Here is a 25,638-nt window from a genome sequence, read left to right as displayed (position 1 = left end):
TTAATTTTGATTTTGGCTAAAAATTTAAAAAATTCTAAAAAAAAAAAATTTATAAAAATTAATTTTTTTCTTTTTTCTGTGGTTTTTGATTGAAAAACCGTAAAAAAATCTAAAATTTTATAAAAATCGATAAAAATCATATTAGATTTCTGTTAAAAATTTGGATGGAAAAACAATTTTTATCACGTTATCTTAATGGAATTTTTAAGAAATTTTTTTAATCAATTTCAATTATGTTTTCATGGATTTTTCGCTTAAAAAATATTAAAAAAAAAATTAAAATTAAATTAAATTTAATGTGAAATCAACTTTAAAATTGACTTAAATATAAAAATAAATTAAATTGGAAATAATTAAATTAATATTTTTTGGTCATTTTCCTTAATTTTTCAATTTTGAATTTTTAAATTTTTGTGTTGAATTTATTTATTTACCTAAAAATTATTTTTTAATTAATTTTTTTTTTATTTTTTTTGTTAAACATAGATTTACGGTCAAAATTTAATAAATTCAATAAAAAAAGTAAATAACAAAAAATTAAGAATTTAATAAAAAAAATTATTTAATTAGGTAAATTTAATTTTAATAAAAATTTTAAAAGAATAAAAAAAGTCAAATATTTAAATTTAGTTGTTAATGCAAAAATTTGAACAAAAACTCACCTAAATTAGGTCTAGCAGGCTTTGGAGGCGCATTATCATCTCCGGCACCCCAAGACATTGCAGCAACTCGTCGATTTTCACGTCGCATAGTCTCCGTATCACAATGTCTTTCATCCGTCAAGATTTCACTGCAAAATAATCTCATTTTAATTCAAAAATCACATCAAATCTCAACCAAATACTTACTATAACACTTCCTTAATTGTCTTAAAGTCGGGTCTTTTATGCGGTTCATATGTCCAACATTGCGACATGAGCGAGTACAAGCGTGGCGGACAATTATTCGGCAACGGTAGTCGTTCGCCGTTCTCTAATTTACCTATGACATCACTATTCTTAATACCTTGGAATGGCTTGACACCTAACATTAATATTTCCCACGTACAAACACCTAAAAATGGATTATTCGTGAAAGTTGCGCTCAAAAAATAACGAATTTCTTGACGTACCGAACATCCAAACATCACTTGCGGTGGTAAAGCGACGGAAATTGATCGATTCAGGTGCCATCCACTTGATCGGAAGCATCCCCTTGCTCGATGTGTAGTAAGATTGATCCTCGATCCACCTTGATAAACCAAAGTCGGCGAGCTAAAAGTATTCAGTAGGCGATGAAATTCGAATTCGACAAAAAAAATTAAAAAATTCAAGTTCAAAAATTCAAAAAAATCACCTTAATACATGTTGGTGAACTGACTAGTACGTTTCTGGCAGCGATATCTCGATGAACAAATTTTTTGGACTCCAAATAACTCAGTGCCGTTGATAGTTGATACGAATAGAGCAACAAAGTTCCCAACTTGAGTCTATAAAAAATAAAAAAATTAAAATGTCTCTTTATAAAAGCACTCAAACATCTACAGAGCCACATAGAGACGAAAAAATAATTTATTCATGGCGTTCGGGACCTTTTTATGAAAAATCTACGGGTTTGGATAAAGGTCCTTTCTTGCCAGGAACTCGTTTACGGAAGACTTCGTTACCCGTGGCAGGTCAAATGCCAAGATTTCTCATAAATCGAGCAGAACCTGCTGGATTTGGCGCGCCAAAGAAATTTAATTTTGATTTAAAAAAGTGGCTTGACTGGTTAAGAGCAAGATCGAGTGAAAAATCGAAGAATGGCAAGGAGAAAAAAGAAGTAAAAGGCAAGAAAGGGAAAGGAAAAAAGAATAAAAAAGGAAAGAAACGTTAGAAAAACTCACTTTGGACCGTTTTTCTTCAAATAAGCTCGAAGCTCTCCAAGCCGAGCTAATTCCATGACAATCCAAATCGGAGATCCGCTGCAAATTCCAATGAGACGAATGATGTGGGGATGTTCGAATTTTTGCATTGTGTCTAAAAATTAAGATTTTTAATGAATTTTCGGTTAAAATTCATTAAAAAAAATTGAAAAAACTTACAAGCTTCTTCCAAAAACTTTTCCGACGTCGCCAAATCCGCATCAGCTTTGCACGTTTTCACCGCAACATGAATGACTGTCTTATTTTCATCCTGATTTTCGTACGACAAAGCATCAATGTCATTCGCATTCGCGGGTTTCTTGTTCGGTTTCAAGGGCGTTAATTTATTTTTGATGCGACACGTGCCAATATGAACATCGCCAAACTGCCCAACTCCAATGATGTCCTGTAGGGTCAACTGATTTCGGTCTAATTCGTAATTTCGCGTTGCTGGCGTCGAATAATCCCCTTCTTCGTCAGCGAGAGCCAAGTCAGCATAGTCTTCACTCAGCATTGGGGGCGGTTGATCCGGTTCAAATCGTGAGCCGTTTCGTAGTTGCACTGCTTCGTCGCCACTTGCACTCGTTTGTGACTCGGTCATGCGATTATTTCGCTTCTCGAGGGAATTTGTCGCACTGCTGCATGGCGTATTTTTCGCTTGGGGCGCTGTTCGGTCCCACAAACTCTCGTCCGTGTCCTTGAACAAGCGACAATAGCCATCCACGAGATCCGCAATACTTTCGGCCGTTTTGATGCCGTTGCACGTGATTGCCAGATCTTCGCTGTTGTTCGCGACACGAATTCGCAACTGGGTTTTGATCTCGCCGCAGTTGCAAGTCGCTGTGGAGGCAGCAGCAGCAGCTGCCTTCTTTGGATCCTTACTTGACGATTTGTCGGGACTAGCGGTACTCGGTGCGGATTCCTTGGACTTGTTTGACTTAGAACTGTTACTTTGTTCGGATTTGGTTAAGCTTGTGGGCAGCACGCTGGTGGTGATGCGCTCAATTTCGAGAAAATCGGTGACTTTTGTGGGCGTTGCTTGCGGGTGTGTCAGATACGAGATGCCAATGTGCGGACCTATGATGAGATCCACGGGAATGTTCCAGCCCGTGCCAAGCGTTACGATAAATTGTTCCTGATCGAAGGTGTATTGCGTGCCAAGTAGGTCGAAAAATTTGAGCATATATTCCATCTCAGAGTAGCTATAGACCTTTTTATAGCCAGCCTGAATGAGTTTCTTCAAATTTTTCTGTTTGATAGCATCTATCACAGACTTTGGTATGAAATTACTAAAACCTATCTCCTTCTCGATGTACTCGAGATGCTGTTTCTGCTCCTTCGACGCCTGATTCGCGTCTTTGTAGTAGTGACGGATGCCCAGGCAGCACAATTGCACCGCAATATCCTGATCAATATTCGGAATATTCGACTGGATATAGTCCTGTTTCACCTGATCGAAGTAAAAGTGACACGTGGTACGATCATTTTCGTACAACTCTTTGATACTTTTCGGGATATATCGAACTCGTAGTTCTGCTTTCCACACACTATTTGCATGTCCCACGTTTCCCGACACCTTTTGCTGCATCTTTTTCGCCAACGTACTTTTATCGATGTTCGGACAATCCGAATTCGAGCAAGATGGATTGAAGATGTGCGCCATCACTTGCGTCATTGACGTATCAGGGGGCATCCATAATACCTAAAAATTAGGAAAAAATAAAAAAAAATAAATTTCCCACGATCAGTAAAAAAAAAATAATATCTCACCTCTTTGGTTAACATGTGTCGCAATCGCAATGCATAACTTTGCGGGTTCGTTGTGTGACCGGGAGACATGGAATTAACGATTAGATTTATGATTTGCCGGACATCCGAGGCTTCATCGAACTTTATCATGCGGAATCCATGATTCGGTAGATGCACATGCAGTGTTTGCATGTCCGAGGGGGCTGCAACAAGTAGAATAGAGAGAATTTTAATTAAAATGTTGCGTTTATTACGCCTCAGTTGTCACTCAAACACGAAGTTTATAATTTTGAAGGGCGATACAAATTTATTTCAAAAATTTTGCATAATTTTTTTTTTAATTTTGGGGGAAAAAATAAAATAAAAATTTTAAAAATGTTCAAATTATGACCAAAATGAACAGATATTTTTAATTTTTTACTAAAATTTAAATAAAAAAAATAATAAATTTTAATATTCGTAAAAAATACGAAAATATCCTCTTTCATATAAAATCGAACCAAATTTTAATAATAAAATTAGAAAAAAATCGATTTTTTATGAATTTAATTTTTTAATTTTCTTTAAAATTATTTATTTATTTTTTTTTTATTTTCTTTTCTTTAATTTTTAAAATCGTTTTTAAAAATAATTTTTACCAAAATCAAATTAAAATACTCTCATAATTTTTTTTTATTTTGCCTCTTCCTCATTTTTTTTCAAAAATTTTTCAAAATAAAAAAAAAACTTTTTGACTAAAAATATTTAAAACTTAAAAAAATATTATTCTTAAAATATTTATGTTAATTTAAAAATAATTTTTAAATTAAAAAAATATTTTTACTAATTTTGTGAAAAAATTATTTCCTGAATTGAAAATTTTCCAAAATTAAAAAAAATATATATGAAAATAACCCAAAAATCTAATTTTTAAAAAATTTTTATTTTTTCCCCTTTAGGTTTTCCAATTTTCAAATGCAATAGAGAACAAAAAGTTAAAAAAAATTTAAGCGGCCTTATTTCACTTATTTTCCCCAACATCATCGTCATTTCGTGTTAAAGTACGTGCGATATTAATTTTAAAGCATGTCTACCGTAATGAAATGTTGATTCAACGTCTGACTGAGTTCATTTTGTTCTTCAAAACACATTCTCTAAACATATTCCAAAAATAAATAATTTCCGTGTGCGTTCTTGCAAAAGTCGAAAAACTGAATTTTTTGTTGAATCATCGCCACAAAGACGAATAAAGGTCTAGTACGAAAAAAAAACCTTTTTAATCTCGGTGTTGCATCGATCTAAGTGGAGTACCAAACACGTCAAAATCAAGCCTTCTTCTAATAAAGTCATCAACTGCTCCATTAATTTTTTTTTATTTTCCGAACGTGATCATTCAAAAAGATTAACTTTGTTCATGTTTCGCCTTTTTTGGAGTCCTATTGTCGTAAATTGTTATAACAACACTTACTAAACAATTAGACGTCTTGGCTAGACATGGCATGGCACGGATCGACCATTATCGAAACAATTATGATTTTTTTATTGCCATTTTTATTTTAATTACTGTCATCATTCATTTATGATCGATTAAGTTGATCGTTGCCTTTTTTTATGTTTAGCAAAAATTAAAAATTAAATCAAGATACGATCAAAGAGACTCATTAAAGTAGAAAATTAAAGTATTGTGTGCCATGTGGCAGCGTAAGTTCAAATTGCGGTAAACAATTAAACTCATTCATGATGATCTTCTTCATTGAACTTTAATTTTCTTGTTTATGTCTACAGTTTCTCTAATTATAAAATTATTATTATTATTCATATGAGCAAAGCTGAGTTATGTATTTGTCTTGCGTAATTTAACATTGAATTAGATGCATAACGTTTTACTCTCCATTGAACATGAAAATGATCTTGAACTATGATTTCTTTTCGTTATTAGCTTTTATTGAGACTTTTCTTTCCGGGAGGCTAATTGCGGTTTTTAAGTAGTCATAAAATTATTTTTTTTTATAATTTTATTATTTTGTACGGAAGTTCAAAGAATTTAAGGAAAAATTATGTCAAGGTGTTTTTTTTAAGTAAAATGGTGAAATTAAAATTTTTAACATTTTGATTAAATTTTTTATTTTATTTAAATAATTTATCATTATTTTTGCTTTAATTTTAATTTTAGTTGACCTAATTATTTTTGAAATTATATCCAATGATAAATTGATATAGACTTTTATAATTTACTTGTTCTATGATAAAACTGTTATTTTTTGAGAAAAAATTCTATTTATGAAAATATATTGAAAAAAGGCAAATTTTTACTGAAATTTGATTTTAGGTCACTTTTAAAAGTTTTACATTTTATTTTTTGCTTTAAAAATTTATTTAAAAATAAAATTATTAAAATTATTTAAAAAATTGCTAAAATATGTCAAAAATTAGCGTTTAAAAATTAAACAAAAAATTTAAAATTAAAAAAAAATAAGAAATAGTTTGCTAAATTTAGTTTGAATAATCAATTGACATAAAAACAATTAATAAAAAAATAATAAAATAAAGATTTTTCAATCTTTAATTTTCAATTTAACGTAAAATTTTTAATTTTGAATAAAATTCATAAAAATTATTATTTTTTATAATGAAAAATTCCTTAATTTTTTGATGAATCTTGTTAGTTATGTTTCAAAAGGTATAAATAAACAAAAAAAAAAAAAAAAAAAATAAATAAAAAATAAAAAAAATATTAAAAAAAATCTCATTTAAGTCATTTTTAAATTTATTTTTTTAAACGAATTAAGCGCATAAATATTTTTAAATTTTTTTATTGAAATTTTTTAACTTTTTAGACGTTAAACGTTGATTCTGAACATTTATTTAATTTTACTTTAAATTATTTCCAAAATTTGAACCCAAAAGTAAAGAAAAATCAAACAAAATCTCACAAAATAAACATTTTTCAAAAAAATTAATTTAGGTCACGTGACTTAAAAAACATTTTTTTTCTACATTTCAATTGGAAACGTCTGATTAAAGCCAATTTCTTTTGTTTTTTTGTATGATTTTAACGTAAACAGTAATTTTTCAATTAAAAAATTCCAAAAAATGTCAAAAATATTTAAATTTTTAATTTAATTTTTATTTTTTCCCCTGAAATTTTTTTGACAAAATCGGAGGGGGCGACAAAAAATGGATATATTAAATATTCGCCTTATTATTTTTTTTATTTTGCCTCATTTTGTACCAAAAAATTTTTATAATTAAATAATAATTAGTTATAGTGTAATAATTTCTCACAAAATCACAATGAAAAAAAATAACAAAAATGTGTTGAGTGATTTACCAGGCGCTCTTCATTAAAATTTATGCAAAAAATTTTTTAAAAATATTTTACTCACCAGTAGCCGTCCTCGATGGACTAAAGTTCGGCGAATGCCCACGCGGAACATTCAAATCACCCATAATTTTATTTCCGTGCGAACTCCGTGCCGGACTACCACGTTTAAAGTCGCTGGCACCAAAACTATTTGTGCGCCAATTTAATCCTGTCTTTGCCGATTGATTGCTGCAATTGTTGTTGTTGCCGTTGTGACTACTACTATGATTATTGTTATTGTTATTATACGAATATCGTGACGGTGACTGATGAGGACTCTGTCCCCGGTATGGCGGATCGTTTACACCATTATTTCCGGAACCATCATAACTGCAAAAAAATTAAAAAAAAATAAATTTATTAATTTGTGACCTTTTGCATAACTTTCTAATAATCTGTTTATCAAATCAACCGAAAAAATATTTTTTTGACATCAATTAATGCCGTTGTCAGTCATTAATAGGCGTTTGTCTGTATATTAAACTTCAACCGTCCATATTTGGAAGTCGTCAATTGACCGACTTTTGTCAAAAAATTTGCGCCAAAAATGCTTTGTTTTATTTTTTTTTTGGCAAAACCGCGAAACGTCAGTTCCAAGGAGGATTTATTTGGGTAATTATTGATTGTAGTCCATTAAAAATGATATAAATTTAACAAGTGACACCAACTTTGTGCCATTTATGGATTTTAGACAATAAAACAATTCTCTAATGTTGACAGTGATGAAGCAGCGTGGATGAAGGAGCTCCTTGTAAACAACCCAAAAAAATAAAAGTGAAACGATAATTTGTCCATAATTACATTTTTACAAATTTCGATGAAGGCAAATTCCCACGATTTAACATTCAGTCGTATTTCTTTTTGATGGTAATTGAATGATTTGGTAATGTTTACATTTTTTTATTGAATTTTTTGTGTGTGTTTATTTTTTTTCTTACACATGTTTTGGTTTACTTTTAGAATTTCAATGGTACAGGTGCTGAAAAAAAAATCGTGGCACCGTAATTATGCGACGCCCACGCACCACGACTTTGAAAATATGCGACAGAGATTTTTAATGTGAACAAATTATTGATCGGTAGCTGATAATTACGATCTGGGGACCGTTTTTTATCTTAGAAACGACAAATTGAAGGCGAAATCAGGTCAAAAGTACGTTCAAACCTTGTTTTTATGCTGAATTTATGTAAAGTTTGCCTCAGGGATTCGTTTCCATCGCCACTCCGAACGAATTTTACAGAACAAGAGAGGTAAGAAAAACATTTTTTTTTCGTTTTTAACATTTTTCTCGTGTAAACATTTCCCTAGCATGTCGTTGGACGCTATTTTTTCTAATGTGAGTCATTTGTGTTATTTGTTTTACAACAATTTAATGTACAAACAACAAACACGGAAGAGTGAATCTGAGAGAAAAATCAGTTGATCACCGTTTGATAAATTACCAACATCTCTATAAATAGTTTTGGAAATTGAAGGTAATTTATTGTCATTTTGAAAAACAGCTGGGCGACACACTTTTCATCGTTCGCATCGTTAATTAAGACGAAAATTCACGCCACCACGACGGAATTTTCGGTTGTTTAGAAAATTATTCAAATTAATAAAATAATAAAGTGGTCGAGTTATTTTTTTTTGTTTTCGTTAATTATATTTTATAGCGAAACAGGTGAGTTATGGGCAGGAACGAAGAAATATACGGCAATAAATATTTTTTTAGAACTTTAATTCAGCTGATTCATTAATAGGGAATTTAGTTTCATGATTTTTTTTTGTCATTTGAGCCTTAAATAGTTGACCTTTTAATAAATATTTAACATTTTTCGATAAACAAAACCTATTTTTCAACGTATTTGAATAAGATTTTTAATAAACATCAATTATTTTCACCAGATTTTCGCAATTTTTTAAAGTTTTTGGATTTTTTCTTCAAAAATTTTGGATAAAAATTATTACATTATCAAACTTTATGGCAGGTATGAAAAAAAAAATTTTTTTTCCGAAATCCAAAATAATTTCCTTAAATAATATTATCAATTTTTCATCCCAAAATATTCGAAAATAAATTAAATTTAGGAGAAATAAGAGCATTTTAATATAATTTGATAAATTTTAATTATTTAAAATTATAATTTCCATTTATTTTTAAAAAATTTAAAATTTTTCATGATTTTTTTTTTTTTTTTTTTTGGAAATTATACAAGAATGAGTTTCCTAATTTTTTTCATTTTTGACTAAATTTCACATATTTAAGTTAATTTACATATTTAAGTTAATTAAGCCATTAAATAATTTAAGTAAAATAATTAAATTTAATTATTTAAATTAAATTTAATTTAATTTAATTAAATTTTTGAAATTTTTAAATAAAATAAAATTAAAAATCAAATAAAATTAAACTTAAATACCAAATTTTGGCATTTTTAAAAAAATTTTAGATTGTACTTTTCAAAATTTGTATAAAAATTGGCAAAAGACCCTTAGTTGTAAATTTGAAAAATGATCAAAATTTAAAAAATAATCGCAAATTCCAAAATAATTTTTAATTTTTTTTTCATTTTTACCGCATTTAACTTGGGACTTGTTTTTATAATTTTAATTATTTTAGTTCTTTTTAATTTTTTTTTTCTTTTTTTCATTTTTTTGAATGAAATTTTTGTTAAAAGTTCCAAAATATTTAATTTTATTTTTTTTAGAAAAGTTACCTTCGCCGATAAACCCACGTCTTGACCACATCTGTCGATCCAACACTATGCCGCTTCAGCCTAAACGAGGCACGTTGTCGAATCGGATGCAATTTCCGAATAAATGCATTACCACTTTCCGATTTGTTGTTATTCCGATTCGAATTCCGCGACGTCGACGAAGACGCTGACCCAATATTCGTCGAAAGTGTTGAATTTCCTTCGGTCGATACGCTGGCACGATTATTCCGAGCAACAATCATCGACGTTCGCATAAAAGTCGATGACGTCTGCGGACATCCCGTGATATAAATTCGATCGTTAATCAAGTCTGGCGTACTCCAATTAAGTAATTGCTTCGAATTTTCCGTGTGTAAGCAATAATTTCTCCAATTATCACAATATTTATGAAGAACGTGTTCGTCGATGACATTCGGTAGACTCGAACTTTTAGTTAGCAAAGAAGTTGATCGGCGATGGTTGTGTCGCTTTCGTCGCGTCGCACATTTTATCGTTTGGAAATGTCGGTAGATTTTTTTATAGATCATAAATTTCAAGCGACTTTTGTAGTTTTTACTGCCGAACATTTCTTTTAATTGCTCGCATAACTGAGGTGAGATTTTATTCTTTAAATTGGCTAGAAAAGCATCACAGTCGTCTTCGGTTAAGACACGTAGCAGCGGCAGGCGATGAAAGAGTTGCAACATGGCATCGTCATGCAAGGGTTTTGTCTCGTGCTTTCGTTTGCGCCGTTGACTCAATGGCAGCGGTGCACTATAGTCGTCATTGACAACGACACTGCCGCGCTCATGATGGTACAAGACGCTATTTTTAGGTGCATCCACGCATTTCTCACTTGGAAAATCCAAATTATTCGTGTCTAAATATAAATCATTCTTATGCTTCTGTTGTTCCACAGACGACGCCAACGACGACGACGACGTCTTCAACGCTTTTGTCATTTCAAACTGCTTGTAACATCTTTCGACATTGCCATTCAGACTTTCAATCACTTCGTTGTTAATGTCATACCGCATGAGAATCGGATAAAAGTTGGAATTGTCAACGATAATAATGGATTTTGTTGGATTCTTTGCACTTTTATTGCTGTCATCGCACATTCCCTGTCTTGCTTCATCGATATTTTGGTACACCGGCTGCTCGGGCGTCTCAATAACAGTCTTTTTCAACAGGAGCGGATCCAATTTCCGCGTGTCGAGCAACAAAACGGGCTTATTTCCACGTGTGAAGGCACTCGTATCGTTTTTAAATACGAAACGTGCCTCGCTTTCATCGCCAAACAATACATTGTTATCATTTTCGCCGCCATCGAACGATTCCCTGCCGTTCCGGATATTATTCTCTCGTTTGTAAATTTCATCTTCTAACTTTTTAATAAGCGCAATGTCGATTTTCACTTCTGGCTTCTGGCTGAGATGATTACCATTGTTTACGTTATTGTTGTTATGATGGCCGTTACTGGCGTTTTTCGTACTTTTTATGCTAGGTAAGAGATGTGCGGACGATAAATTCCCAAAGGGATTCTTAAAAATATTGCTGAGAGGACGTGTCCATAATTTTAAACGTCTACGTTTTAATACAATTCGATTTTTATCAAGATCTATAACGTTTGGCGTTTTTTCCAACATATCACAGCCATTATTTACTTTAGTTCCGATCACATTATCATATAAATCGTTCATTTTTGGATTTTTTTATCTTAATTTTTTTTTTATATTTTAAATTTTTAATTCACTGTCACATTTTTCTAACGTAATTTTTCAGTTTTTGCAGCATTTCTATATAAAATAAATATTTTTTAAATAAAATAATAACAAAAAGACCACTAATCGAGCAACATGATTGTTAAAAGTTATACAATATATTTTTTTTTGAATACGTGAACATAATAATAGATCTTTTATATTTGAACATAATAATGCATGATGGTCAAACGCACGTGGAGTAGACAGGTTAAAGCGCACCTTTTATATTTTTTTAGATAATAAAATATAAAAAAATAACAATGATAATATATATAATAATAAACAAAGCTTGACAAAAGCAAAAAAGATTGCAATTTGATGGTGACTCAACGTGTTTTGTAGTAGTAGCACTTTGGGTCACCGAGGTTAAAGGTTGAAAATTTATTCGAATATTCAAAACTTTTTTTATTACATTGATCTTGAACATTGTAAATTTTTCAACAAAATTTAATTCTAAGTTGATCAAAATAACCATCAATTACAATTCTAAAATAAAATATTTTTTCAACAAACGTAGAAACGTATAGCTAAACATATATCGGTAATTTATTAAACACGAGCAAAAAATAGACAATCGAAAAATTCGAGTGGGACACACAGGTCTCTTAAATTTTTACAACAATATTAAATTACCATTTATTGTTGCTTTTTCATTTTTATATGTCTCTATATATATTTTTATGATTATTATTTTTTTTTATAAAAAAGACAAAAAATTATATCAATGATTATTATTAGGCAAGTGCAATTTCGAGAAATATTTTAAATTATTATATTTTTTTACATTAGATAATTAATTTTAGAAACAGTAAAAAATTAATTTTAGAGTTTTTATATATTTTAAATTAATTAATATTTAATAATTTAAATATATTTATTTAAATAATTTAATTAAATTAATAAAATAAAGAATAATTAATAATTTTATAATTCATTTTTTAATTTCATAATTTTTTAAGTAAGTATTATTTTTTAAAATAATTTATTTAAAAATTAAATAAATTTTCTTAATATTTTCTATAAAATAAAAAGTTTTTCAACATCTTATTTAAATTTAAAAATAAAAAAATTATTTTTAAATTTTTTAACTTTTAATTGTCGAATTTAAGTATTTATACTATTGTATAATGTCGAAAATCATAAAATAACCATTATATAAATTTTAAGTTTTTTATATTTTTTACAAAAATTTTAATAAATTTAACTTGAATATTAATAATTATAATTTTAATATTTTAAGTATATAAAATTTATATGTTTTTTAAAAAAATTTAAAAATTATATTTTTATTAAAAAATATTAAAAATTAAAAAAATATTTAATTTTTGAAAAAAATACGAAAGATAAAAATTAAAACATTTTTTCAAATCAAACCTGCCTAATAATATTTTTTATTATTATACCTTAACCCGAGCCAGATTATAATAATAATCATATACTTTTGGCTAAATGTGTCGCAATTATTACTATTTTAAAAGTATATTTTTATATAGGATTAAATGTGTTCATTTATTGTTACAAATGTATAAAATTTACAATAATAATGTAAACGGTATGGCACTCAAAGATAGATTTTGGGACCTGATAAGAGTCGTTTAAAGCTTCCCTTTAAACTACCTTGACCTAATGACTTTTACTCTCACTCTTGCTTGTCTTAAAATTACTCGTGCAGTGTTAATTCTTACATAATTTTTATTAAATACTTGCAAGTTTTTATATAAAAATTACGAATTCTTTAATAAAGCGTTACTGCATCGAATAAATTAATAAAATGATACATTTTTTTTATTATTTAACGCACATGCTCGCAATATTATGCAGTTATTTCGCATATTTAAGCAAACAGTTGTTTTTATAACCTTTGTGAGTATTCATAAATTACAAGTTTGTGTATGTTAAAAATTTGTTTCGGCCACCATAATGTTTCTGTTAAATTTCGTTGTTTATTGAATTACCGTATCACCTAAAGATGGCAATAAAGCTACATTAAAAATCGATCCGCTACGGATAAGGTGACAGTAAAACGTTAAAAAACACAGCGGAGAAAAGCATTAAAAGCATATTTTTTCAGTCAACACACTTGCTTGCCAATATATATATCGAAAATAAATAAAAAATATTGACTCATACGACGGAACACACCGGTTTTGACACCCACATGTCGTCATGAGCCATGAGACTTTTTTTTTCGTTTGCTCTACGAGACGAGTTTCTAGTGACATAAACAACGGCATATCGCTTTGGGTCCGGAGTAGTAATAATAATCGTATATAGGTAATGTGGGTTTTGATTTTTATTTATTTTTTAGTAATGCTTTAAATAAATTTGCAATATTTTAGCTGGCACGTCAAGTAAAGCACTGCTGATGAAGAAAACATGTACTGGCAAGATAAGAGAATGGCGTGTAACTAATGCGAGTGTTCTTGAAGGAAAATGTGACGGCATCGACATATTTTATTGGATTAAAAGCTTTCACAAAAAAACATTAGAAAAGCCGCGCGCGATGACAGGAACAGAAGCTTGAGTGGATTTTATCGTTAAATCGTATTAAGTTTCTTTATTATTGCCTTTGAAATTGATTCAAATATGTATCAATGGATTGAACAGATCTGTAATAATAATTTTATTGTTATTATCAGCGAAGTGTGACACATTAATTGTTTGAATATTCATAAATATTAACTGCTTTTGCATTATTATTTAATACTTTCATATGAACCGGGTGTTTATTAAATTTTTTCTATACCTACTTTTTCTTGTATATTATTTTTTTTTAATTTAAAATTTTTTTTTAAGTTAAATTTTTTTTTGTTTTTGTCAATTTTCATTGTTTTTTTTTCAATATTTAATTTAATAATTTTTTTAAAATTTTATTAAGTTAAGTTTTTACTTTTTTTAACAAAAATTTAATAAAAAAAAATTTTATTATAATTTTTTACATATAATAAATACAATTTTTAAAACATTATTCAAAAAGTATTTTTACATTTTTCTAAAATTTTTATAAATATATATATAAAATATTTTTATAATAAATTACCTATTTTATTTTTAATTATTAAATTATTTTAAATTTAAAATTGTTTAAAAAATCAATAAAAACAAATAATTAAAAAATAAGAAATCTTGAAAAAAGAACGAAGATATGTTAAAAATTAATAAATGCGAAAAAATATTACGAAAAATTTAAAAATAATAAATGTAAATTAAATTTTAAAAATTAAGTGAACGCACGGTATATTTAAAATGACACTGCAATTTTATACATATTATTATTATTAAAAATATTTGTAAGTAATGTAAAAAAATATTATCATCACTTATTATAACTTTATTATTATTATTGATGCTTTTATCGAAGAGAAAAAAAAATTTTTTTTTACTATTTTCATTTTTTATTACTATTATTATTATTTATCGTTGCTTTTTCAATAAATATTTAAGTTTATGTATGAGAAATAACTTGAAGATTATACTACTTGTAATATTAATAATAATAAATATCGAATATTTTTACATCAAAAAAAGCCAGTAGACGTAATAGGTGCAGCTTATCTGTCTAATATTGCCACGAATCGATGCGTATGTATGACACATATTACTATTTTATTATCGGCATAGTTGTTTACTTATTCAAATATTATATTAAAACGATATGCTTCAACATTACTTTATTATTTGTGTATGTTTTAAACGATAACAATCTTGCCTGTTTGTACATCGTTCGTATATACACAGAGCAAAACATGATTGATAGATTATTCGAACGAAATGAAGAAGACATTAGATAGAAACGAGTCGAAGGTAATTCATGTTATTTCAATATTAAAGAAAAAAAAAGTTTGAGATAAACATGAAGATTAACTAATATAACAATATTTAAAGTAAACAATGTGTCTCGAGTTTGCAGACAACAAAAAATCTTCAGACTTGACATGTGGTTTTCGAAAAACTAGATAACTTGTGTCGCTTGAAAGCAAAAGTTGATGAGACATGGATCAATTTTATCTTTTAATATAAAAAAATAAAATAACAAAAAAAATGACTTTCACTATTTATTGATAAATCTTTTGTCCAGCAGTAGTCAAGTATTTAAAATAAATAATTAATATTTTTTTGACATTTTTATTAAAATTTAAAAAATTTTCTTCTTTGTTTATTTTTTAAAAATATTTTTCTGCTTCTCACAAATTATTGTTTAACTTTTCAGTCCAAAATTAAATGCATAACAATGCAATTAACAAAAAAACTTTTTTTTTTGTAAAAGTCAGAAAGTAATTTTAATATAAACAAAACTCTTGTAATGACGACAATCGCTACTTAGACATAAAAAAGAGAGTGAAAGAGTGCAATATAAGTGCCGAATGTATATTTTTAACTATAAATCATTGTTGCTCAATTTTTAATCTTATTAATTAATCGTTTTCTTGATTTTTTATTTATTTTAATTTATTTTTTATTCTTTTTTTTAACAATCACGAGTGCACAAGATGCAAAAAATTCACTTTTGTTGTTTAATTTTACATTTGAACTATAATAATAACAATGTTTCTTGATGAAACATGTGCTTCTTGATCTTTATTTATTTTTTTTATTCTTGTTTCATTTTATTTTAGTTGATTATAAATTGTTAACTTGCAGTATTTATTATATTTTTGCATATAAACACACACACGCGAGTAAGACGAGATCAAATTATTTGTCGAGTTGCATTTTTGTTGCTTTTTTATTTGTGGATTCTTAAATTTTCGTGCTTGTGTCATCAAGTTTAACCTTTTTATTTGTGTAATTTATTACAATTTTAATATTTTTTCGATTTTATTTTATTTTATATTTTTTTTTTGTATCATATTCTTTCTTTTGTATTTTTTTTTTTATTAAAATATATATGATTATTTTTTTTATTATTATTTATTTTTTTGTAAATACTTTTTTTTTATTATTTTTTTTCGCACACAAAATTACAAAAAAAAAACCGTCACGATATAGCTCTTTACGCGTCGATGATTCTTTCGTTACTAAAACGGTGATCACTTGCCGACTCACAAAATGTATGATCATCATTAAGTGAACGTATATATGTGAATGTGTACAACATTGTATTTGTACATATGCATTTACAAAAGAACACATATGATTAAAATTTTATACCAAATAGACGTTTCATATACTTTTGTATATTTTCACTTTCAATTGCTTCATATACAATTATTTTGCCGGTTTTATACCATTCGTTCGAGTATTCGAGTGAACGGACGGAGTAATATTGCAAGGAAACGACTTAAAAATGTTTACGTGTGACACGGTGTTTAACAAGCAAGAGTCGAGCCAGAACTGAATTATTACATACAAAATTAATTTCATTGATGTCTCTTTTTTTTGTCTTGTTAAAAACACACACAAGTCGAGTTAATGTGTGTTGTGTGCATTATGATGACGACGGGCAAGTCACCAAACGTAGGAATATGATTTTTATTTTGGTTTTATTAATATTGTTATTACTTGTGTTATTATAATAATAATAAAACTGTAGTTAAATGTAGGTTTTGGCCGTGCCTCGTCGATTACATTAGAAAAAAAATTATAAAAAACGGAAACTCATACGAAAAAGAATAATAACAGTCGATAAAAAATGGTCGGATATCTTTTTTTTTTATTTTTTTGCAAAATTCTTAAGAATTTCGTTCCCATAAATCGGGTCTTAATTAACCGACAACGACTTTGACGAAAAAAAAAACTTGTCTAATACAAGATGATGCATGAAATAAAACGTAGGAAAATGTGGGTGACGTTCATTTGCATGTCTTGTCGTCGTTTCACGAAGAAAATATTATATTATTATGTTGTGGGACAAAAAAAAACGTGTCGCGTTGCTCTTGGATTAACAATGTCAGTCATTTGCAGAGAGGAATTAGGTCCTATGTATGATAATTTTAGTTCGTCATGACATCAGCGCGGCGCGGTGTCTGTTGATGTTTGCCAAATGTTGTTTTACTGCACAAAATTACTTTATAAATACATTTTTGTTTGATTTTAAAAGTAAAACTGCAAAAATGTAAATGAACTGTAAGTGTTTCGATATTTTTTTTTAATAAATAAATTTGTAAAGTGGCAGGCATCAGCTAAATATTTTGTGATTTATTTGCTTACTTATTGAGTATTTTTAAAAGGCATTACAAAGAAAAAATTAGTTTTGAACGGGAAGTTTGTCTGTTTTGAAAAAAGTATTAAAAATTAAAAAAAGGAGCCCTTAGTATTTTAAAAAAATAATTTAAAAAAAATTAAAAAATTTAAATATTAAATATTTTTAAAAAAATGTTTTAAATATTTTTAATTTTTTTTTAATTATTTTTAAAAACATTTTCCACTCAATTTTTTAAAATAATATTTATTTTATTATTTTTTTTTAAATAATTATTTTTTTTTTAATTTTTTGCATTTTAAATTTTTTGAAAAAATTTTTAGAATATTTTTAATTTATTTTTTTTTTTTAATTTTATTTTTAAAATAATTTTATTTATTAAATTGCATAATATTATAAAATATTAAATATAATTGACAAAATTGTTGTTAAATCGTAATAAAACTTTGTAATAGAATAGATAAAAAATTTAGAAATAACAAGAAAAAGCTTTAAAAAATTATATAAAAATTTTTAGTTTAGTCATTTTTTTCAAATTTTCTGCTTGAATTTTTTTTCTCTTGAAATTCTCTTAATTGGCAATTTTTTAAATTTATTAATTACAAATTATTTTAAATTATTTATAAAATATATTTTATGTGAAAATTAATGATTTTATTAAAAATTTTGATACTTTCGGAAAATAAAAAAAAATTAAAAAATATAATGAAAACGCAATTTGATCTTTTACCTTAACAACTTTCAAAATTTTCCAGCAAAATTAATTATTTTTAAATTTTCAAATAAATTAAAACTTGTTTGCGTAAATCGAAATCCAAATTGCACAAAGAAGGAAGTCATTCACTACTGCAAGGCACACCGATCGTTTAATCACAAGACACGCTTCGTTTAACTTTCTGCCTCCGCTATCGGTAACCCATTAAATCTGTATCAAAAGCATCATCTCCGCCTCTGTATGTCGCACCATACCGCACCGAGGCGACGCGCCGATGAATAATCAAATCAACTTCATGTCAAACGCATGACAGATAAATATAACACGAATTCGTCCAACAACATTATGAATTCTTATCATCACTTTATTATCGACGAAAAAAAAAGTTTCTGGTAATATTCTCGTCACGATTTCGATAAACAAGAAGTATTTATGGGTCTCAAACTCACCTTTTCATACAAAACAACAAAAAAAAATGCCTTTTTAAAGTAGAAAATTTTTAACACGCTCGCACATTTCATTGATGCGATTACAAAAATATCAAGATTAGGTCATGCAATCTCCTCAACGATCAATATTGAATTATTATATATTATTATTTATTCACACCCATTTCTCGGTTTTATTATTTTTTTGCGTAAAAAGACGAAGAGAGTTGTTTGGTGGTGGTTAAGAAGTCATTGCTCTTCCGTTTCGCATAAAATATAACGTTAATTAGCACTCGTGTAAATAAAAGAAGAATGTGAATGAGTTGATAAGTAAAAAAATTTAAAACGAGAGGAATCAAAAAACTTTAAATTGATTCGCGATTAGCTGGTGTTGTATCGCACGAACGAATATCGATTAACTTTGTTTGTATTTTTTTTTTTATTTTGTGTAAATAATTTGATTTTTACGGCTTTTTATTCGAAAATTCAATTTAAAAAGAAATTTTTTTCGTTTTTTTTTTGTAGGATGGATTTAAAAAAATTTGTATTGTATTTTTTAAAAAATATTTTAAAATTTTTTTGACATGCAAAACAAACACGTTTCAAGTAGCACAATCTGTTACAGTCTCCTTTGATTTTTTTTTGTATATATTCACAAATTCAATCAACACACTCAACATAAATTGCTTTTAGATGTTTATTAAAAATTGATGAAATCGTCCATTAATCACTTAAATTGCGAACATAACGTACGTTCAGTGTATTAAATTTAGAAGGCGAGGCACTTCACTTCGCACAAAGACACCTCAAAAGCCATCAAATGATAATTTGTCAAAAAATTATAACAACATTTATCACAGACAGCTTAAAAAGTGTTACAACAGCGAATAATAAAAATAATCGTTAGAACTCGATACCACTTGTGTGACCTTTGAAACATGATGGTCCACGAGCAATTTTACAGTCATTATATTTCTGCACCCATTGTGACTTAGGCTCGGATCACATTACGCCCCTTCCTCGTTAACATTGTCATGCGAACAGGTATCTCGTTAATGAAATCACAAAATCGTGAAAAAGTGAGTAAAATCTTGATCGGTCTTTTAATCATGTTCTTTACATAGTACCGTAATGTAGATAATGCTAAAAGAAAAAAAAAAACGTTGAAATTCTAATAAAACGGAAAATGTAGATTATTTAAGAAAAGGTAATTTTAAGTTAAAAAAACACAATTTCTATTAAATTTTTGACGTTTTTTTAAATATTTTTTAAAAAATAATTTGTTGTTATATTTTTAATTTTTTTTATACTAAAATGATAATTTTAAATTAATAATTCATGAAAATACAAAATTAGTTAAAACTTTAAAATTCTTAGTTAAAAATTTTCAAAAATATGAACTAGAAACAAAAAAAAAATGCTAAGAGAACGAATTGTAACAATTCTATTTTATATATAATACATATATTATAATAATATAATAAAATAATATAATATATAATAATAATATATATATAATAAATATATAATACATAAAATAATATATATAATATATTTTTAAATTCTCTTAGAATTATCTACATTACGGTAATAAGTAAGTTGTATATTATTGTTTGGAGTTATTTACTATTAGGAATGGCAGCCAGCGCCCATGTCGTCTATTCTTCACGGATTAAAATTTCAACATAATTGAGTTAATATAATAAATATAAATGAGAGTAAATTGTTCACGACTTGTTTTTTTCTTTTTCTCATTTATTCAAATAAATAAATATAATTGTATTATTTCATAAATTTTGATATTTAATAGTTTTGTTTTTAATGAGGTGCAACGAGTCTTATGCACGAGGAGAATAACTTGTTTAGATTACTTATCTAATATATAATATACAAAAATATATAAAATATATGATGAAGAAGAAGTAAAAAAATTCCTGTCAATATTATGATTATGTCTGGCTTTTGACGGAATTTTATTTATATATTTAAAAAAAAATATTCGTTTACAACTTAATTAAAACTAGATTTTTTTGCGTGGGATTTTGATGATAAAATGCATAAAAAGCTGTATTTTTACTGGTTATATTTATCTGTGTCATGATGCATAAATGATTATTTATTTAAATATATTTTTTTTTATTATTATCAATATATTATAAAAAATTGCAAAAATATTACAAAACTCAACATATATGTAAATATTTGTAAAAAAAAATAAATACTGAAAGAAAAAGGAAGTTGCTTGATAACGATTATTTGTTACAGGAAATCAATTTCGGTGTCATATTTGTCAAGAATCGGAAGCTCTTCACAAAAAAATCATAATGATAACGGTAATATTATTTTTTTTTTTATCAAAAATATATATTTTATTATTCGTGAATAATTTTTGTACGTCATAAAGCGCCAATTAGCGAAACTAAACGATTTACGTGATTAGGTTATCAACTGACCGGCATCTAATACTTTTGGCGACAAGTATTTATAAATAAATTTATAAAAAAAAAAATGCAGAAACCTGATAAGATTGTTTTGAAATCATCATGAGTAATAATTTTGCTATTAATACAATTATATTTATTTATTTATGTATAACTAATAAAAAATTAATTTTTATACCATTAAATTTCTTATCTTTTGTATATGAAATATTATTTTAATATAAATATTATTGATGAGTTCATTAACACGGAAATCAGATTTTGACATAAAGGTGATTAAATTCAATTATTTTATTATTAATAAAAAATTTTCGGACCCTTGAGCTATGATTTATTTTTATATTTATATCATTTTAATGAAGGTTCTTGGAAAAATTAAATTGAAAATTATGCATGAAATAAGTTTGTAATTTTAATAATAAATCATAGTAAAAATTTTCATAAAAAAACAAGCCTTTAATAGTTTTTTACACATCTAAGGAAAAATTAATAATAAATATGTAAACCAGCCAATTACTCACAATAAATTTTTTAAACTTGTAATTTTTACAAATAAAACACCTCATTAGAATTGCAAAACAATCTCACTCTAGTTATGTTATTGTAAAATAAATAAATTACATATTTTGTCAAATTTATCGTAAACTTTTATGGTAGTCCAAATTGTATTTTGCATATCAAAGCATTAGAATGTCAGCAATTTTAAAGGATAATATTTCAACATAATTAGTTATATATAAATATAAATGAGAGTAAATTGTTCACGACTTGTTTTTTTTTCTTTCTCATTTATTCAAATAAATAAATATAATTGTATTATTTCATAAATTTTGACATTTAATAGTTTTGTTTTTAATGAGGTGCAACGAGTCTTATGCACGAGGAGAATAACTTGTTTAGATTACTTATCTAATATATAATATACAAAAATATATAAAATATATGATGAAGAAGAAGTAAAAAAATTCCTGTCAATATTATGATTATGTCTGGCTTTTGACGGAATTTTATTTATATATTTAAAAAAAATATTCGTTTACAACTTAATTAAAACTAGATTTTTTTGCGTGGGATTTTGATGATAAAATGCATAAAAAGCTGTATTTTTACTGGTTATATTTATCTGTGTCATGATGCATAAATGATTATTTATTTAAATATATTTTTTTTATTATTATCAATATATTATAAAAAATTGCAAAAATATTACAAAACTCAACATATATGTAAATATTTGTAAAAAAAAAAATAAATACTGAAAGAAAAAGGAAGTTGCTTGATAACGATTATTTGTTACAGGAAATCAATTTCGGTGTCATATTTGTCAAGAATCGGAAGCTCTTCACAAAAAAATCATAATGATAACGGTATATTTGTAATTTTTTATCAAAAATATATATTTTATTATTCGTGAATAATTCTTTTACGTCATAAAGCGCCAATTAGCGAAACTAAACGATTTACGTGATTAGGTTATCAAGTGGCCGGCATCTAATACTTTTGGCGACGGAGTATTTATAAATAAATTTATAAAAAAAATGCAGAAACCTGATAAGATTGTTTTGAAATCATCATGAGTAATAATTTTGCTATTAATACAATTATATTTATTTATTTATGTATACCTAACTAATAAAAAAAAAATTATTTTTATACCATTAAATTTCTTATCTTTTGTATATGAAATATTATTTTAATATAAATATTATTGATGAGTTCATTAACACGGAAATCAGATTTTGACGTAAAGGTGATTAAATTCAATTATTTTATAAATAATAAAAAATTTTCGGACCCTTGAGCTATGATTTATTTTTATATTTATATCATTTTAATGAAGGTTCTTGGAAAAATTTAATTGAAAATTATGCATGAAATAGGTTTGTAATTTTAATAATAAATCATAATAAAAAATTGCATAGAAAAAAACAAGCTTTAATAGTTTTTTACACATCTAAGGAAAAATTAATAATAAATATGTAAACCAGTCAATTACTCACAATAAATTTTTTAAACATATAATTTTAACAAATAAAACACCTCATTAGAATTGCAAAACAAGCTCACTCTAGTTATGTTATTGTAAAATAAATAAATTACATATTTTGTCAAATTTATAGTAAACTTTTATGGTAGTCCAGTATTTTGCATATCAAAGCATCGAGTGTCACAATTTTAAGTGAGACCCATATCTTTTATCATATATAAATATTTTTGTTATAAACTAGTTTTTTTTCGTTCATTCATAAAATAAATAAACAAACAAAAAAGTACAAATCATGGAGAAGGTTAAGTTTATAAAATAAATTTGTAACTAATATTGATTGTAAAAGGGCGTAAAATCGGATAGGTAATCAAAAAACATAAACTTGTAAAATATGACACAGCATTAACGACACATAGTACATAAATAATGATATTGGCTTAGAGTTGAAAGCATCTCTCATATCACCAAAAATTTATTTGAATACATTAAATTTTAATGGGCTTATATTGTTACCATTATAATTTATACAATAACAGTAGTTGTAGTAGTTTTTGGGCGTTGAGCTTATCAAACATAATTAAATATAGAAGATTATCACAAGTTCATGAGAATTAGATCTTTATTAATTGTTTTTGTTCGTAATTAAACGATAAACATACGTTTTTAATGAACAACGTGACAATCGGCATTTGTAACGACATGTCCGGTCATTATTCAGACAGACATGATATCACTGCAAAACTATTCTACCTGCACGGAGCTCCTTCTGTAACAATCGTGTTTCGTGTCAAAGTTAATCTACAACTTTCGAGCTTTTTTTTGTTAGTCGTGCATAAAAATAATAATAACATGGTAGGGAAAAGCAAAAAAAAAAAATGTTTAGAGGATCTTTGCATTGTTAAATCAAATGTCAATTAGATGAGGAACATCTGTGTGTGTGGTGCTCTCATTACCACACTGAATAGTGAATGTGACACTCTGATTGCAGTTGCGTGAGTAAGTAAAGCACGCTTCAGATCGGATTGAGCGAATTAGCATTTAATTGTGTTTGATGCTGTCATTCGCACGAAAATTATAGAGTAGAAAAATAAAAGGAAGACAACCGATTTTTTTTTTATTTACATTAAAAGTTAGTTTTTGTATTGTAATGAAGTAATTGACGACACAAATTACGTTTGAACATGATAAAAAAAATATTCACACTTTAAATTGTGAGTCATTAGCACTTTATTAGGTAATTATTATTTTATTTCTCAACGAATGATTTACAAAGCTTTTAAAAATAAATAAGAAAAAATATACAAATAGAAAAAAATAATTTTTTTGTCGTAAAAAATGTTTAATTAAAAGCAATTAATTAAATAATAAATATAAAAAATGAAAAAAAAAATAATTAATAAAATTAATAATATTAAAAATTAATATTATAAATAAAAAAAAAATAAATATTTATTTATAGGTATTTTTTTATTTTAATTATTATTTATTTTTATTTTATTTATTTGTTTAATTTAATTTAAAAATATTTCATCTCTTTTAATTTTTAAAAAGCTTGATCTTGAAAAGCTAAAAGTGATCTTTTTTAAAAAAATTGGACCATTTTTTATTTCAAAATAAAATTATTATTTTTTATCAATTGCTTTTATTTTTATTTAATTTGAAAATATTATTATAAAAATTAATTTTTATGTGAAAACTTTGAACTTTTATTTGATCTTTTTTTTTGTATAAAAAATTAAAATGTCAAATTTAAAAAAAAAAATTATTACCTAATTTTTAGTTAATAATTAAATTTGATGAAACTCATAATTTTACTTTAATAAAATATTAATTAAAAAATTTAAAATTAATTATTTAAATAGAAAATAAAATTAAATTAATTTCGGAAAAAATACATATTAACAATTCTATTATTCCACAAAAAAGTTACAAAACTTTTAAAATATTTAATAGAAAAAAGTGAAAATAATTAAAAATATCTCATTTAATTATAAAAATCTACTTTTACTAATGCATGTTAGCAATAATACACATAAAAAGTAACAAAATGTGTTACAAGTAACACATAAAAAATAAATAATAAATTACTTTCCTGTTTGCTCTATGTTTTATTTAAACATATCCAAGCAAAGCAGGCAACATAAATAAAACGCTAATTAATTATTAAAAAATTATAAAGCATTTAAAACTTTTTATTATACGTACTGCAAGCCACACACACCACATAGAAGCTCTCATTTATTTATAAATTAACACCCATGGCTTGTCAAACAGAGAATTAATTAAATCATTGTCCGATCTGAATGTAAATTAAAATCTTTATGCGATTATTATAAAAAGTTATATTTATCGTTTAATCAGATATCTACTTTGTTTTGTGTCTGTGTGCCTACTTACAAACTTGCTGCGATCACGTTTGCACTTTTTTTTTTTCGTGTTTTGTCATTATTATGAACACGTACTACTCGAGATCTAATTATTGATATCAAAAAATATTGAAGGCT

At 26.3% G+C, this 25,638-nt stretch overlaps 1 protein-coding gene across 3 annotated transcripts in view; it reads right to left on the bottom strand.

The window, feature by feature from the left end:
* LOC134836712 (focal adhesion kinase 1) overlaps positions 1-25,638 on the bottom strand; it is a 39,744-nt gene that overhangs the window by 4,466 nt on the left and 9,640 nt on the right. For all 3 annotated transcript variants that reach the window (XM_063851924.1, XM_063851915.1, XM_063851906.1), the window contains exons 2-9: positions 6,997-7,304; positions 3,653-3,834; positions 2,063-3,584; positions 1,865-1,997; positions 1,336-1,468; positions 1,112-1,253; positions 849-1,053; positions 663-790 (exon numbers count right to left, since the gene is read on the bottom strand). In XM_063851924.1, the coding sequence (XP_063707994.1) occupies positions 663-790; positions 849-1,053; positions 1,112-1,253; positions 1,336-1,468; positions 1,865-1,997; positions 2,063-3,584; positions 3,653-3,834; positions 6,997-7,304 (2,753 nt within the window). The remainder of the gene's footprint in view (positions 1-662; positions 791-848; positions 1,054-1,111; positions 1,254-1,335; positions 1,469-1,864; positions 1,998-2,062; positions 3,585-3,652; positions 3,835-6,996; positions 7,305-25,638) is intronic.

This window comes from Culicoides brevitarsis, chromosome 1, assembly GCF_036172545.1.
Source record: "Culicoides brevitarsis isolate CSIRO-B50_1 chromosome 1, AGI_CSIRO_Cbre_v1, whole genome shotgun sequence".
NCBI classification, from domain to species: domain Eukaryota; kingdom Metazoa; phylum Arthropoda; class Insecta; order Diptera; family Ceratopogonidae; genus Culicoides; species Culicoides brevitarsis.
Note: the sequence above shows the minus strand (reverse complement) of the source record. Positions and strands in the feature narration are given on the sequence as shown.